At 36.2% G+C, this 16,223-nt stretch overlaps 1 protein-coding gene across 1 annotated transcript in view; it reads right to left on the reverse strand.

The window, feature by feature from the left end:
* Positions 1–319: 319 nt before the first annotated feature.
* CEP128 (centrosomal protein 128) overlaps positions 320–16,223 on the reverse strand; it is a 353,412-nt gene continuing 337,508 nt past the window's right edge. Inside the window, exons 25-26 of the mRNA XM_090271263.1 lie at positions 9,186–9,294; positions 320–1,451 (exon numbers count right to left, since the gene is read on the reverse strand). Coding sequence (XP_090127389.1) covers positions 1,324–1,451; positions 9,186–9,294 — 237 coding nt within the window. The 3' untranslated portion in view covers positions 320–1,323. The remainder of the gene's footprint in view (positions 1,452–9,185; positions 9,295–16,223) is intronic.

The following is a 16,223-nucleotide window of genomic DNA, read 5'->3' on the forward strand; positions in this document are numbered from 1 at the left end:
GGACATGAACACCTGCTTTTATTTTATTTTTCCTTCCTAGCACAACGACTGGCCTCTAGTAAGAACTCAATAAAAAGTTTAAGGGATGAATACATGATAACATGCATGCCTGTACTCTCTGAGGTTATGTAGATTGCATTCTGTAATTCGTGGATATAAAACAGCTTCTTCTTCTGTAGTAACCACAGCAATGTCCATGGAATGAGAGCGTCGTGTCTTCTGCACATTCAAATATTGTATGTTAGGAAGACATAGCTTGAGTGGAAATAGAAGCATCTTTATGAAATTTGAGAAATCCAACAAACACAAAATGCGTGCATATTAGGAAGGTATTGCTTTATTCTCCTTGTCTCTGTACAGAATTTTTCTACCATGACCCAATGGGGATTTAGTTCCTGGATGTTAACCATTATTTAGCACTTAATAGAAATATTTCTCCACTGGTAGATCAGCATGTAATGAAGATAAGTTCTTAAAAACACTTTGATGCTGAAAAAGCTGAGATACTGAAAGTAGACAGATAGTACCAAAATTATTTGAGGACTCTTACAAATCTGTCTCACAGACTCAGGAGTTTGGTACTGTGATTTTGGTCAAAGTAAACCAAAGATGGTACAGGATATAACTGAAGTGATCACAGTGGGATATTTGGCCACAAAAAGACAAATAAATAAAGTGTGCAATGCATTCTTTACAGTGCTCCGCAATTCAGATAGCACTGTAAATGCTTTATTGCTATTTAATACGGGTGATTGGAAATAGTGGTAAGATATTGCATGTAGTAATAGACTGCTGAGATATGAATTTATCAATCCTGAGCATTTATAAAGTGAGCTAATATTATTATTTGCATATTTTCATGAGACGTTACAACACATGATAATTTATTAGGGAGAAAGCACTTCAAAAAAATCAATTGTATATAAATGCTCCCTGAAACTAAAGTGCTGGCAAATTCTGCCTCAGAGGGAATTCATTTTCCTCCTTTTTAGCCAGCCATTTTTGAAAGACTTCAATTATAAATCCAAAATTCAGTTGGAAAAATGTGACTGACCACACCTGAAAAAGAAAATATAAAGTGAAAAATATCACTTTCTCTGCTGGTATAAGTTGCCAATAAGTCAGTGGTAAGTCATTCACGAGCTGATATTACTTGGATTGGTTTAATTACATCATTCACAAGGACCAACTGTATTGTTATTTTAGTTGGTGCTGGCCAATACCTAGGAGCATAAACTTCAGATATGTCTGTTAGATAATGTGGGCCAGGCTGCCGCAAAGGCAGATGCACTATGATTTGTAAAACACTCATAAAGCGACTAATCACATTTTGCTCTTTTTGCTTTCGTATTCCTCCTTTTTGGATCGTAGACTTGTTCCATCCATTGGTAAACTTGTGGCATCTTCTTTGATTGAAGGTGAATCTGGAGCAAATGTTCTTTTGGTAAATGCTAGTGAGGTAAAAAAGAAAGAGAGAGAGAGGGAGAGAGAGAGAGAGAGAGAGAGAGAGAGAGAGAGAGAGAGAGAGAGAGAGAGAGAGAGAGAGAAACCTAGATGAATGCAATCCCTGAGCCAAAAAACTATAAAGAAATAACTGTATTTCATCTAGTTTTCTGTAAATTTTACATGACCTATCAGACCTTCAATGTTGGAATATATTTAATCAGTTTACTACATTTTCAAAAAACATTCATGTGTTAATTAGGAGTATCTGAGAGTAGAAGATGTGTGTGGTCAGTATATAATGATATAAAGCACACAAAGAATTTGAGGGAGAAATTTGGAGTACCTCCTTTCTACAGAACATATTTTGTTACATGAAAGGAAGATGAGACAGGATTCAGAATCTTTATTTGTTTTCTACTACCTCTTAACATCTCTTGTGAGTTCCGGACACCTAAATCCAACTATGTGAAATCTTCCTGCCTGATTTCTGATGCCTGCCCATCCCTTACTCTTCTCCTTTGCAGAAAATGGCAAACTCTACTACCTAGTTTCTCAGATCTTGGTTCCTTCCTTCCTTCCTTCCTTTGTCCTGCCCACTCCACCCCATCCAGTTTGAGAGTAAGTTCTGATGGTTATGCCTCCAAATTCACCTGAGTTCTTCTGCTTTGCACCATCTCTATGACCATGACCCCAGCCCAAGCGTCTTCTCTTTTCCTCTTCTCATCTTCCCCCTTCTTCACACCACAATCAGCGCTCAATCAGATGAAGGCATTCTCCTGCTTACCCTACCCCTGCCTCTCCCCAATGGCCTCCCAGTGAACTTAGAATAAAATCCAGATGTCTGACTCTAGCTCCACTGGGAGCTCCTTCTCTTCTCTTCTCTCCTCTGTCTCTTGTCTGTCTTTCTCTCACTTGCTCACTCAGTGTCTCTTCTCTCTAGGGCAGCAGTTCTCAACCTGTGGGTCACAACCCCTTTGGGGGTCAAACGACCCTTTCACAGGGGTCACCTAAGACCATCGGAAAACACATATATAATTACATATTGTTTTTGTGATTAATCACTGTGCTTTAGTTATGGTTGCGGGTGGTTGGGGGTCACCACAACATGAGGAACTGTATGTATTAAAGGGTCGCGGCATAGGGAAGGTTGAGAACCACTGCTCTAGATCATGTCCCTTTCTCCTCTGGGTCCTTCACACTTTCACTGCTCCCTCTTCCCACACAGTTTTAACTAAGCTATTACTTCTTGCCATTCAGGTCTCAACTCAGTTGTAACCTCCTCAGAAAGATGCCTCCTGATCACTAATTTAAAGTAGCAGTCCTGTCCCAGGTACCTTCTATCATTTTACTTTGATACTACTACCACTCACCATCTTAAATTGTTCACTATTTTTTTTTCCTTTTTCTAAAGTATATTTTATTGATTATGCTGTTACAGTAGTCCCAATTTCTTTTCCCTTTGCTCTCCTCCACCCAGTACCCCCTTCCCTCCAGCAATCCCACCCCCCTTAGTTCATGTCCATGGGTTGTGCCTGTATGTTCTTTGGCTTCACCCTTTCCTGTATTATTCTTAACTTCCCTCCTGTCTATTTTGTTCCTACCAATTATGCTTCTTAGTCCCTGCACCATTTCCCCATTTCTTCCCCTCCCCCCTCCCAGCTGACATCCTTCTTCTTTACTACCTATTTCCTTCATGAGGTGAGGTGACCTTCTCTGTCCTGTTTACCACCGTTCCCCCCCACCCCCCAAGCCAAACAGAGAGCCTCATGCACAGCCTCTCCGTAAATGTTGCTCAAACAACTGAATATACTTAAGGAATTTTTAAGAGATAGCTCATTGGGAATTTTCCAGTTGCTTTCTAGAAAGTACCTTGTCAAATTGCAATCATCAGAACGCAATTATTTACAAATCTCTGGCACCTAACTGGTCAGTGAAAACAGAGTCACGCAAAAAAATCCCTATCATGTAAAATGAACCTATAAAATGGAGAGATGGAAAGGTCATGCTGTCATAAAATTTTTAAAAATCCTTAAAAGAAAACTTTAAAAAAAAAATCAATACGGCAACATTTTTTCTGCCATAAATCCTTGGCATTTTATTCTGCAAGTTTGAGGACAGACTATATATGAAGCGTCTATTCGGAGTTAGCCAGGTGGATCCTGAAGTACAACGCAGAAGGGAAAAGAGCGTGCGATTCTCGCAGAGAAACTGCTTTTCGTCTGAGAGGGACGTAAACTCCCATGACAGGCACCTCGTAACACAAACTGAGAATACTTAACTTTTCTTTTCCTTTTATAGCAATGAAAACTGAGGTGAGGAAGTGGAATAGAGTTCTTTTTAGCAACTTTCAATGATTTGTTTTTCTAAGACTATCAAGTTAAATTAATATGCATGATTCACTTCCAATGACTATAATAATCCTCAGATAACATTTTCTCCACGAAAAATCGTCCTGTCTTTTGGGGCTCATTTATTTACTAAAATAAGCACTATTTACAACAGTTTTAAAATTACAGAAGATTTGCAATCAGCGCGTCTTTTTAAAACTTAGAGATACCAACTCCACAGAATCAAGCATTTTAATCCCAAAGAACTCGAGAATTCAAGAAGTCATCAGATTACTACAGACCTCACCCAAATCTGGTCTTAAGGCCTGTTCTGAAGTGTGTTCCTTTAGCCTAAAAGGAGCTATACATGGAGACCAGTGGTCAGTCACTACTTATAAAAAGTAAAAATGACAGTTTCAAAAGCTGGCATTATGAGTCTTTCTTACTAAGCCCCCACTGTCTACAGGCTGAAGGTAATGGAATCCAAGTCTTCTAAAAGAGTATCCTGAGTAACGGCCATACTTTCTAGCCAGCCAGGATAAATTTGGTAGTAATCACGGCTTGAAATAATGGATTTCTGTGTTCCCATTTCCAATGGTAATATAAACTTACAATTTATACATTTCTCCCCTTCTTGCTGGCAGAAGGAATCTACCTTTTCTTGAATTGACCTGAACTACACAAAGCTGACATAAATTACTACTTAAAACAAACTTTCGTTAATGCTGGATCATTTCAGAGACCACAAATTATGCAGCATTTTCCCATTTCCTTTGTTTTTTCCATGGTCAGTGATTCTAGGCTTTAGTTCGGTCACTGTTTGACAGGGCACCTAAGTCAGCAGAATGAATGCCTCCGCGTCTGTAGCACAGACAAAAGAGTCTCATCCAGTACAAATCTCAGCTCAGGTAAAAAGGAGCCCGTCCTGCGGGCTCATAGACCCATGTCCACCTCAGCGCCTACAGGGATCTACCCCTCCTGTCTCCATACAGGTCTAAACTGCTCTAAACTCCAACGCCTGGCTTTCATGTTCAGAAGTTAACAAGAAAACTGAACACTTGCTGGTCAAACATAAAAGTTGGGATTTTCTTAATAGCATTTTATTTTTATAAGATTCCTTTTCAGCCCAAGTGTACATACATATATCAAATAGCACCAAAGTGCTACATATTGTAGAAAGACTACAGTCTCTTGTCCTATGCCTTCCAATCCCACAATCCTGCTCCCTAGACTCAATCACAAATAACTCTTTTAGTTTTATTTTTCAGTATTTACTTCAATTTTTGTAAATAAAAGAAGCTTATATTGCTATTTTCTGATTTATCATTTTTAGACCTCTCCACACCCATCCACTTCTCCTCACCCCATCCTCCCTATATAGTTACATGTGAACCTCAAGTTATGTCAATAGTGAGTATTTATATTACTGTGACTATGTAAATATGGCTCACACAAACTTAATGGGTATACTATGAAAATGTTTCCTTTCTTGCTCAATTTCTTCCTTGGAATTATTAATCGACTCAGGTTTTATTTTTGTTTTTTTATTTGCTCTTTCCCTATGACCCCCTCCCCCCTTAATTCTTTCTAATAGCTCAATTATTAGACCTGCTACATTTCTGTGAGTAGTTTGCTTCTGGAGTGCTCAACTGAAGCAAATAATCTCTCAATTCTTCTCTTTGTTTATTTCTTAAAAGATTTTCCTGACGGAATCTGTCCTTTCTTCCTTCAATGTGACAGAACTGAAGAAGATGGCTGTCCAGATTAAAAGGGCCCATCCAGCAAGTAGCTTGTAAAGTAAATAAGACACAGCTCACAGGGAGGCATGTCATTACACAACTCGGTGGGGTTAAACAGAAGATCCCCAAAGTTGCCCAGGCTGAGTGCGGAGTTGGTGGTGATGGAGAAGATTACTTCAAAGGAGTAGAAGTCAAACAATAAAGAAATAAAGTTTTCAACAGCAGCATTGCATTTTGGAAAATAACTGTACAATCACTTCATAAGGAGTCGTTTTCGACCTAAAATCTTATAGACAGTTAAAAGTGTTCGCCAAGTGTGGAGAAACAAATCCATCTTCAGAAATACCAAGACAAAACATTCACCCTCTTTTTGTTGAAACAAGCAGACACGGGCACAGGATCTGGGACCCGTGGGCTTCAACACAGGAAGAGGGTGCAGGGAGGGCTCAGGAAGACAGCAGTGCGACAGGTACTTGCCGGGTGCGCCTTTTTAACCCGCCCACTTCTGGCCTTTGTTCTCTTAAGACTCTCACTAACCAGGTGTAATCTGTCTTGAACTGATTTTTCTAAATATTGGGTTGGCCAAAAAGTTCATTTCTTTTTTTCTCTTGGACGGCTCTAGTAGCACTTAGTTGTCTTTAACTTCATTTGAAATGATTTTGTTAGATTGTATTGTGACAGATGTCATATCAATGTGCATTTTTTAAAAACTTATCAAAACTGATAGATTTTGTGTAGTCATTTTAATACTGAAGACAGAAGAAATAAGCAACATTTTGGCATATTATGCTTTATTATTTCAAGAAAAGTAAAAATGCACCTGAAATGCAAAGAAAGATTTGTGTAGTGAGTGTATGGAGAAGGCGCTGGGACTGATCCGTACAAAAGTGGTTTGCGAAGTTTCGCGCTGGAGATTTCGCACTGGACAATGCTCTGTGGAGATTTTATAGCAATCAAATCAAGTCATTAACTGAGAACAATCAACGTTATACCATGTGGTAGATAGCCTACATAATCAAAATATCCAAATCAATGAAGTTGTTGGTGAAAATGAAAAATATGCCTTTTATTTTATGGAAAAAAAACGTAATGGACTTTTTGGCCAATCCAGCATCTTCTCTCTTCTCTCCTCTTGCCCCATTCTTTTCTTTATTCTACTTTCTTCGTGATTTTCTCAACTTTGTTTTTCACCTTTCTAGTTTAACATAGTTTAAATTTCTGAGACATCTTGTGCTCCTTTTTCTCAGCATCTTGCTCTTATTTTTAATGGATGTAATATTTTCTCTCATATCTCTGAGGGCATTAATGATACTTTTAAAGACAACTGTGGTTCCCTGTATCATGAATTTACTGATGGCGCTGTTTCTCTCTTTGTTGGGGTTGACATCTCTCCTTAGTAATTTTAGAAATTTAAAGAAAAATTACAGAACAATTTTTATTAAGCTGAAATTGCTTGTGATACAAAAATGGAGACATATTCAGGGAGATTCTAATCCACTTCTCAAATACCACTTTATGAAAAATATATAGAAAATTCAAGCTTCATCAGAAAAGCAAATAAGAATAAATGTGATTCTAGGAATAAGTTTAATTCAATGACATAAAATGTTTAACAATAAGGTGTCTATGATTAAATTTCTTAAAGTATCCTGGAAAATATTTAGGTAGGCATGTGAGAAAAAATCATAAACAAACTTGTCAAAAAGAAGAGTAAAGCAAGCTTATGAATTAAAAATTAAATATTGTCTCAATAAATTAAACTAATAAAAAGACTTACTTTTGAGGCTAATTTCTCTTACAATATAGGCAACAAGTATTTTTAATCCTAATTATGTCTTCAGTGATTTTTTTTCCTGTTTAACTACGTATCCTTTTGAGCCAGATCATGTATAGAGAAACAAATTGCTGCCTGTGAAGAATATATCTCTGAGAAATGAGACCATAGCTGGTCATGAAATGCTACTCAGTGGAAAGCTGAATACAGTTCTCTCACTGCCTGTCATAAAAGTAAATAAAATTCTAGAAGTCTTGACGTTTTCCCCGTAACGTCCTCTAACTACTTCCTTCCAGGTACCTTGCTGGGGAGCCTTATGGAAGTCCCAATGGAAAAATTACACAGGAGCAGAGTAATGGCTTGTGTGCTCATATCATGGTGCTATTTACCTCCAGGGGCTCGAATGCCTTACTGGATGGGATAGTATGTCTCAGAGTGCTGTGCCCCCTGCCCCCTCCTCCATGTTTATATACATCCCACAGACCTGAAAACATTTTTTCTGTTTCTTAATATGAAAAATTTTTAAATTGACTTGTGTGTATCAGATCCTCAGGTACCCTAACCAACTTGAGATATGATGCATATTAAGGGGTGGGTCCCAGATGAGACTAGCAGAGGGTTTATGCAGATATATACAATGACTTGGTAAAATGGTTAAGACAGAAAAAAGAAAATGCTTAGCTTTTGGAATAAAATAATCTTTATATAATGAAAACCCAAACATTATCAGAAACTGATATTTATTCAATGAATGCATAAATATAAATCAGCAAAAAATGAGAGTTATCACTTTTGGATTTGACCTACTTCCTTGTGGTTTATTTTTGTATTTTATTTTATAGCAACCTAGATTTTTTTAAAAAATAAGAGCATTGTCAGATTTAACATACAAGCTCTATGCCCATGGTAAACCAAGGAGCTATGTGATTATTTAAACAAGAACCCATTAAATAACATTTGAGTCCCAATGGTTTGGCTAAAAGTGAACTAACAAAACAAAACAAAACCCAAATCTCCTATACTCATTTCTCTAATATTAACTGAGCATTCACTATGTGCCCAGTACTATCGGTGCAGGACACTGAAGAAACAAGGGTGAGCAGAACAGACGTGGCACCTATCATGAGTTCACTCTTTGGTGAACAGAGGAATCAGGAGAAAAAAAAAAAATAAGGCACTCAAATAATAAATAACTCCATAATTATTCTGAGAAGGGTTTTAAAGAAAAATTGGAATGTATGATGGGCACTCATAACAGAAACCATTCGTAAAAGTCTAAGTTCCGAAGGCTTCTTTACGGACATCACATGCAAGCTGGAGCCTGGAGGGTAAGTACAGTAGGGAAGGGGAGGGAGTGGGTAGTGCAGGATGGGATCCTGGAGCAAGAGACTACTCACACCTTGCTGGTGTGGATGACGTGTGATCAACATGCCTAGTGTATTCACAGCATGAAACGCAGCCTGAAATCATAATACTATCCTTATTCGTTGCAGAAGATTATGTATTTCTCAATAGTTCTATGCAAAGATTTTCTACTTTTTGATGATTTGAATTTTATTATAATACCTTCGAACTTCCTTTACCAACTCATCCATAGTTACCAGTGATCTCCACATAAAAAATGTGCTTAATTAAGATTATTACCTTGAGGGTTTTAAGTTTTTCTGATAAGAGTAAGGTCTACAGAAAAGGGATCCCATATATATTTGTAGTAAATTGGGTAATACTGTAAATGTTCTTGGGGGGCATTATTTGTATGATTTATAATGAAATGTTTTTCAAACATACAACATGCTTATTAATTACTATCATGTACTAGCCTTACATTTCAATCTTTCTATTAGTTGCATCTCCTTTTTAAATCCCACTTAAAAACTGATTCAGGACTTAATTACTCACAGTTAAAGGGTGACAGTCGTGGACTAGACAGGAAGGGACTGTGAGCCTGCCAAGAGGATGAGTGATCTAAGCCATGAGCATGGGAACTTTCAGCAAAGGTTTGGTCATCCTAAAAGAAAACAAAAAACAAAACACAGTACAGTATTTCAGTTCACTGATTACAAAATGTAATAATTGAGACTCATTTAAATGTACTGAAAATGAAATTAAACATCAATATATGAGCTACCCTATACCATAATTTAATATCATTATAACCCTTGTAAAAAAAGTAAAATCTGTGCATGGACAAGAAAATTTTTTTGAAAAGAGAAGGAAATCACCCATAGCTATTAACAACATGACGTATTTCTTTCCAGTCTTTTTTTTTTCCTGTGGGTAGGATTTGTAAACATTGTCATAAAACTCTGTGTTCATTTATTTACATTCATACTATAAACATTTCTGAAGTCATTATATTATCCTAATCTTTACTATTTGGGTTACTCATATACTATCTAGTGGATATACTTACTATTTTGGCTAGCATAGCATGCTTTACTGAGCATTTAGGTGGTTTCCAATGTTTTACTCCTATAAATAACACTGTGAAAAATATCTTTAAATATATAAACTTTTCCATATTTAGGACTAGTCCTTGTGTCAAATTCTTAGGTGGAAAACTGGGTCAATAAAAACAATTTGATGTTTTAAACACATTGAGCTAGACTGCTTCCCATGATTATATTAATCCTCTTACTCATTCAATAAATATTTAATACCTAAACAAAAATGAACACAGAAAATGTCCCTCTCCTCATGGATTACATGAATGTGTCCTTTTCCCCAAATCTTAGCTGAAAATTGAGATTATAACTTCAAATAACTTTACTAATATGATTAAAAATAGATGCTTGATATGCTTTTCTGTGATAGTAAAGTTGCAACGTTTTCTCTCTTGAATGTTTTCTAATTATTTAGATAATTCATTTTTTTCTTTCTTTTACTCATTCAAAAATGATTTATTGGGTACCTACTATGTGCTGGTCAAATAATAAACAAAACATTGAGGTATGTGGTCATGAAATCTTCCAGCTTGCAGAGAGAAAGGCATTAAACAAATAAAATAAACAAATACCAATAAAATGAAAAACTATCAGTGTTATAAGAAAAAGAATAGGAAATAACAGGAAGAACTAAATTTAGATTTGTGGTCCAGTAGGCCCCTCTTTTAAAATATTTAATATTTAAAGCAATATTTGAATGCTGAGTATAAATCAATAAATCAGCCAGGTGGAAACTTATGGTTGAATGGCAGGAAAGTTGGGAGTAAGGGAAGCAGAAGCCAGGGGTCAGGGGATGATGTTCCAGACACATGTGAAGGTGCTGAGGTAAGAATGGGCTATGTGTTGGAAAACCTGAAGGAAGACCCCGTGGCTTAGGAGGAACATTGAACCTGAGAGAAGTGGTTACGATGAGATCCAGAGGTGACATCTGGATTTGGATCTTATTTTTTCTTACATAAATCAGAAAGTCAGTCAAGGGTTTTAAGGAGAGAAATGACATGCTTTGATTTCTATTTCTTAAAGGTCACTCCAGTCTCTTTATGGAGAACAGCCTGGAGTGGCACAAGTGTTGACATGGGAATACCAGCTAAAAAACTGTCATTGAGGATAACTGTGGGGTCAAGGGAGAGGAAGGGACCAAGAATGTTGCCAAAGATTCTGGGTGAAACAACTGTGGGTTAGGGGGCCTGGACGGATTCTTCAAACATGGCCACCACATCTAACAGAGCCTCACATAACGTGACAATCCACTGATTTAGTTGTTATTCTTCATACCAAATTTATATTTTATTTCTCTGTCACATATGTATTATGCAAATGCAAAAGGAAGGCCAAAAAGAACACATCTGTATACGTTTGTAAAAGGCCCATTTACTCTGCGCTCCTATTCTTTAAGATCATCAGCCTTCACATACCAAATAGGGAGTTCTAGTCTATTTAAGATGAAGGCCCTGAGGTTTTTAACCAAATGATTTATAGTGTTTACTAATTATGGGGATTTCATAAGAAACCAGAAGTCGTTCACTACAGGATTTTTGGAAAGGAGTGGACATCCGTTGTGTCCCAGCTCCTGAAAAGAGAGCTGGCTCCCGACACCTGGAGGCAGGGCGGTGGACCTGGCTGTCACAGTTCGGATGTGAAGTGCTAAAGGCCTGGGTGGAGCTGGAAGATGCACCGATGGAGAGTTCCACTCTCAACCACTGCTCCAAAACTCTACTTAATCATGGTTTTTATATGAAGCACGAAAGAGAAAAGCATAAGTCATGGGGTTCCTGGTAAAAGATGCTTTAACGATTATGAGCCAATAAGAGAGAGGAAAACCTGAGGGAATACAAACACACTCACAATTTGCCCACTGACACCTGGACTGAGCAAGACAGTGAGAAGACAGAAGTGAGATGCAGCTGTGGGCTGAAGAAAACAGCGCACAGACAGCCTCACAAAGATAGCCTCTCAATGCGCCTAAAGTACACAAAGTTATTCAAATCCTACTCATTCTCCCCAAAAGGCATGGCATTCAATTTCCAAAGCAAAATCAACTGGAATCGAAGCACAGGTTATAACTTCTGTGTTCTCAGAAAAAGAGGAATTTATATTTTTTATTATAAAACCAATTTCTTGGCATATGACAGTTAAAATATGGCACTGACATTTCATTTGCAGCAAATTTGGAAAAAAGAGAAAAAATTAAGAATAAATAATACAAGTTAAAAATAAACTGATTAGCCTAGTTTAAGGGTAATTTTTTTTCTAGTTGTCATTTATAATTATCTGTATAAATTGAGATCCCCATTTGTTGACAATTTCATTTTTTTCTTTTTCATGTAACATATATCATTATGGTTAACCATACTTTTATTTTACTAATCTCCTATCATTGGAAATTTAATGTTGATTTCACTTTTTTTTTTATTATAAATAATCACTTCATAAACATATTGGTGCATAAAGCTTTGTCCATATTTTAAACTTACTATCTTAGCATATATTCCTGGAAGAAGAATTACTGGGTGGCACATTTTTTGGCTGTTTATTTCTATCTGTTTCATCTAAGTTATCAATTTATTGGCAGAGTTGCTCATATATATATTTCCTAATTATCCTTTTAATGTCTATAGAAATTCTAGTAATATCTTTGCATCCCTATATTGAAAATTTGTATCTTCTCTCTTTTTTTCCCCCCTAATCCCAACAGAGGTTTCTAATGCTATTGATCTTTTCAAAAATCCTAGTTTTGATTTACTTCCCTATTTTTATAATTTCTGTTTCACTGATCTCTGCTCTTTATTATTTCCTTCCTTTTACTTAATTTAGATTTGATTTGGTCTTTATTTTCTAGTTTCTTAAGGTGGGTATATAATTTAGTGTTATAAATTTCCCTCTGAGTACTGTTTATCTGAATCTCATAAATTTTAATAAACTGCACTTTTATTTTCATATAGTTAAAACATTTTCTGATTTTCTTTTTGAGTTCTGCCTTGACCCACCCATGGGTTATTTAGAAGTATGTTATTTAGTTTCTAAATATTTGAGAATTTTCCAGATATCTTGCTGTTATTGATTTCTAGTTTCATTCCATTGTAGTTAGACAACATACTTTGTATAATTTAAATCATCATAAGTTTATTGTGATTTGTTTTATCACTCAGAATGTAGTCTGATTTGGAGAATGTTTGATGTGCACTTGAGTACGTGTAATCAGCTATTGCTGGGTGGAGTATTCTATAAATGTCAGTTAGATCTAGTTGGCTGATCACTTTGTTTAAGTCTACTATGGCTTTACTGATTTTTCTGCCTACTGTTTCATCACCTATTGAGAGAGAAATATTGAAACTTCTAACTATAATTATGAATTTATTTTTTCCTTATAGTTCTCATTTTTTGCTACATATATTTTGACAGTTTGTTACTAGGTACATAAAATTTAGAACTGTTGTTCCTTCCCTTTAAAATTGCTGGCTTATTCAACCACTTACATTTTTTTTTTCACATACAGAAAATGCGGAGGCTTACCTCTGATGTATCTTTAAGCTCCAACATTTTATAAGTCTTAAGAAGACTGTCAGAATCAAACATATTACCCCGAAATACAACTAATGAAATGAAACCTAAACAGATACCCTAAAAGAAAATTATTTCGCAATCCTTTGGACAATCAATATACTAGAAAATGAAAAAAAGAATACCTTCATGTCTTCCAATTACATATTGATGTTTCATTTGTGGAATTTCTATAACAGTAAATTTTAAAAGGTGACCGGAAGATTTTATTTTTTTTTGTAGTTCCTATCTACACTGTATTCAAATACTTAAATATTAAAAAGAAAGCATTTCTTAAAAAGGAAGATTTTTTGCGATTTTAGTAATCCTAGCTTTTGCTTTTTACCAATTCTTATATCCTTAGCACAAGGACCTATTTTTATTGCTGTCTTAAGTCTCAACAAGTTACTTAGCCAGAATTCTCTGCAAAAATTCCACTGGGTGAAGGGACTTGCATTTTCTAATATTTTCCCTGGGTTTCTTCCACTTCTCTTTCATAACCCACATTGTAATTGGTTTCTTAAAAGCTGTTCCAACCTGACTAAAATGTCTTTGCTAAACTGATCTCTAATGATTAATATTTAATGACGCCCACCAAGTATTTTTCTCTCAGGAATATTATAAGTTCAAAGTTTATAAGACAAATGATACATTTAATTTTTTTAAGAAAATTTAATTTATCCAACCTTTCCCCTGGAGAGAAGGAAAAAACACTTATGTGTTTCTGAGCCTGTGGCAGAAATGTTTTCCAGAATTTGTCTCTACACTAACAATAAACTGTCCCTCCATCTCTTCCCACGCTTTATTCCCAGTTCTCCATCAGTGCTTGAAAAAACTTATGCTCTTCCTCAGTAAATTTTATTCCTATTTGAGAGATGAATCTGGGCAGATAGTTTACTCCGAGTCTGCCTGCCGTATCTCCACCTGCACAGCTGCTATTTTAGTTTTTACCCTCCACGGGGATGAGGCTTTCATAGTTTTATTTTGTTTTTGTTTTTGTCTTCATCTACCCATCCTAATAGCCCCGGTTCAGCACAGTGCTATTGGCATTAAGGAACTCAAAAATGGCCATGTTTATAGATGATCATTTCTTGACCAAAGTACAGAAATGAAAGTTTGCTAGGGTGGAAGCTGGGAAATAGAACATGGCCACTCGCACATTCTGTTTCTGAATGTAAAAAAAATGAGGATGCTGGACCAGATCCTCAGTCCTCTTGGCACTAATGTTTTATGAATGGAACCACTAAACAACCAGTACTTCTAACTATGCAAACTATCTTTACCACAGGAAACATGCACACGATACTATAAACCCAAAGCCACACTCATCCACAGATGAAGACACTCATGAAAATACTGTGCTGGATCAGGCCATGGATAAATTTACCTTCATCCGGTTGATATTTTATTGTATAAAATGGAATAATCCTAGCAACTCACTAATGAAAAGGACCCTACTCAGTTTTTTTAAATATGCTTTTATTTTTTATTTTTTTTACATCTACTTCAGACATGGTGCTGCATGACTTTAATCCATTTTCAGAAACTGTATCTACTCACAGTGGATACAAATTTGCCATAAACAAGGATACGCAAAAGAATGCACCACTGACTTAACAAAGGCAAAGGTGCCCATATGTTTTAATGATGGAGCCTCATTGGACTTAGTGCTTATTTCTTAAAGTGACTATTTAAAGAAAACTAATGATTGCTTGCATGAGTATGTTACCAGATGTTTAATATAAACTAATAAGACATTTACTTGGTACTTCTTGTGCCTTTAATATCTAGAATTTTGAATTTGAGATGATTAAAAATGGTATCTTTATAGATGAATTTCTTCAGAATCTTTCCTTTCTTAATGCTCTTGAGTAAATTAACTGGTAGGGTGAAAGCAGGAGGCTTGTTAAGGGAACTTGGGTTGGCAGAGTGGGCCTCAAGGACGTTAAAAAATAATGTGCTTATCTAAGTACCCATACTGATTCCTAAATAAGCACTTTTGATCCATTGCTATTTTCAGATTTTACAATAAAGGAAAATCCCAACTCATCTGGCAACTTTTTGTTAAATTTTTAAAGAGCAAAATGAAATCAACCAGTTCAATATTATGGCTGGCAAGTTAGCCTTCATCACTTCAAAAGAATAAAAATCTCTTCAGATTTTAGCATGATTTGATTGCCTACCAGGTTTCCTATGTGTGAAAGTAAATTTTGTTAGAATTCCAGAAAGGCTGAAGTTGGAAAAAAAAATGTTTAATAATGAATTGAGCATGTATATGTATTCTGTGTATTCTGCAGACAAAGATGAGCCAGACACTGTCTGCCCTCAAAAGTCATACAATCTAGTAGGATGGCATTTCCCTAATTTCAGTAACCACCTACAGTTATACTTACTATTTTCTTTTATGTGAACTTACAGATTAGCTCTGCACCCTAGGTCTCCATATGAGAGACTGAAAGAATGGCAAACTGGTTGAGGCTGGCGGAAGCACAGAGCTGTATCTGCACAGCAGTTTGTATATGATTTCTTATCACAGCCTGGAGAGAGGTGGCTATAAATTAAGAGAATCAGGGCATTGTGTGGTTGACTCTCCCTCAAACCCCACCATATTGCCACTATTATTCCCAAGTAATGTTTGTAAAATTACCTGAATGATACACTAGTGACATATTTTAACAACCATTAAATAAAAATCATCTACAATCTTGATTTGCATCAGGAGTTATGTATAACATGCTTTGGAAGCTACTATTGTAAAGATCTAACGTATGTACAGAAATAGCTGACTTAAGAGAGAAAGTCTAACGGCCATTAATTGCTCTGGGCAAAGTCTGAACAAATCAGGAAGAGATTCAAAGAGGGAGAAACAGCTCCCAGGAGCAAAGCACGCACTTAACACTATATACATGCTTGCGCTGAACAAACATGACAAAGGGCAAACTGTGCTTTCTCA

The sequence above is a fragment of the Furipterus horrens genome, unplaced genomic scaffold, assembly GCF_987537825.1.
Source record: "Furipterus horrens unplaced genomic scaffold, mFurHor1.1.pri manual_scaffold_3, whole genome shotgun sequence".
Lineage (NCBI taxonomy): Eukaryota > Metazoa > Chordata > Mammalia > Chiroptera > Furipteridae > Furipterus > Furipterus horrens.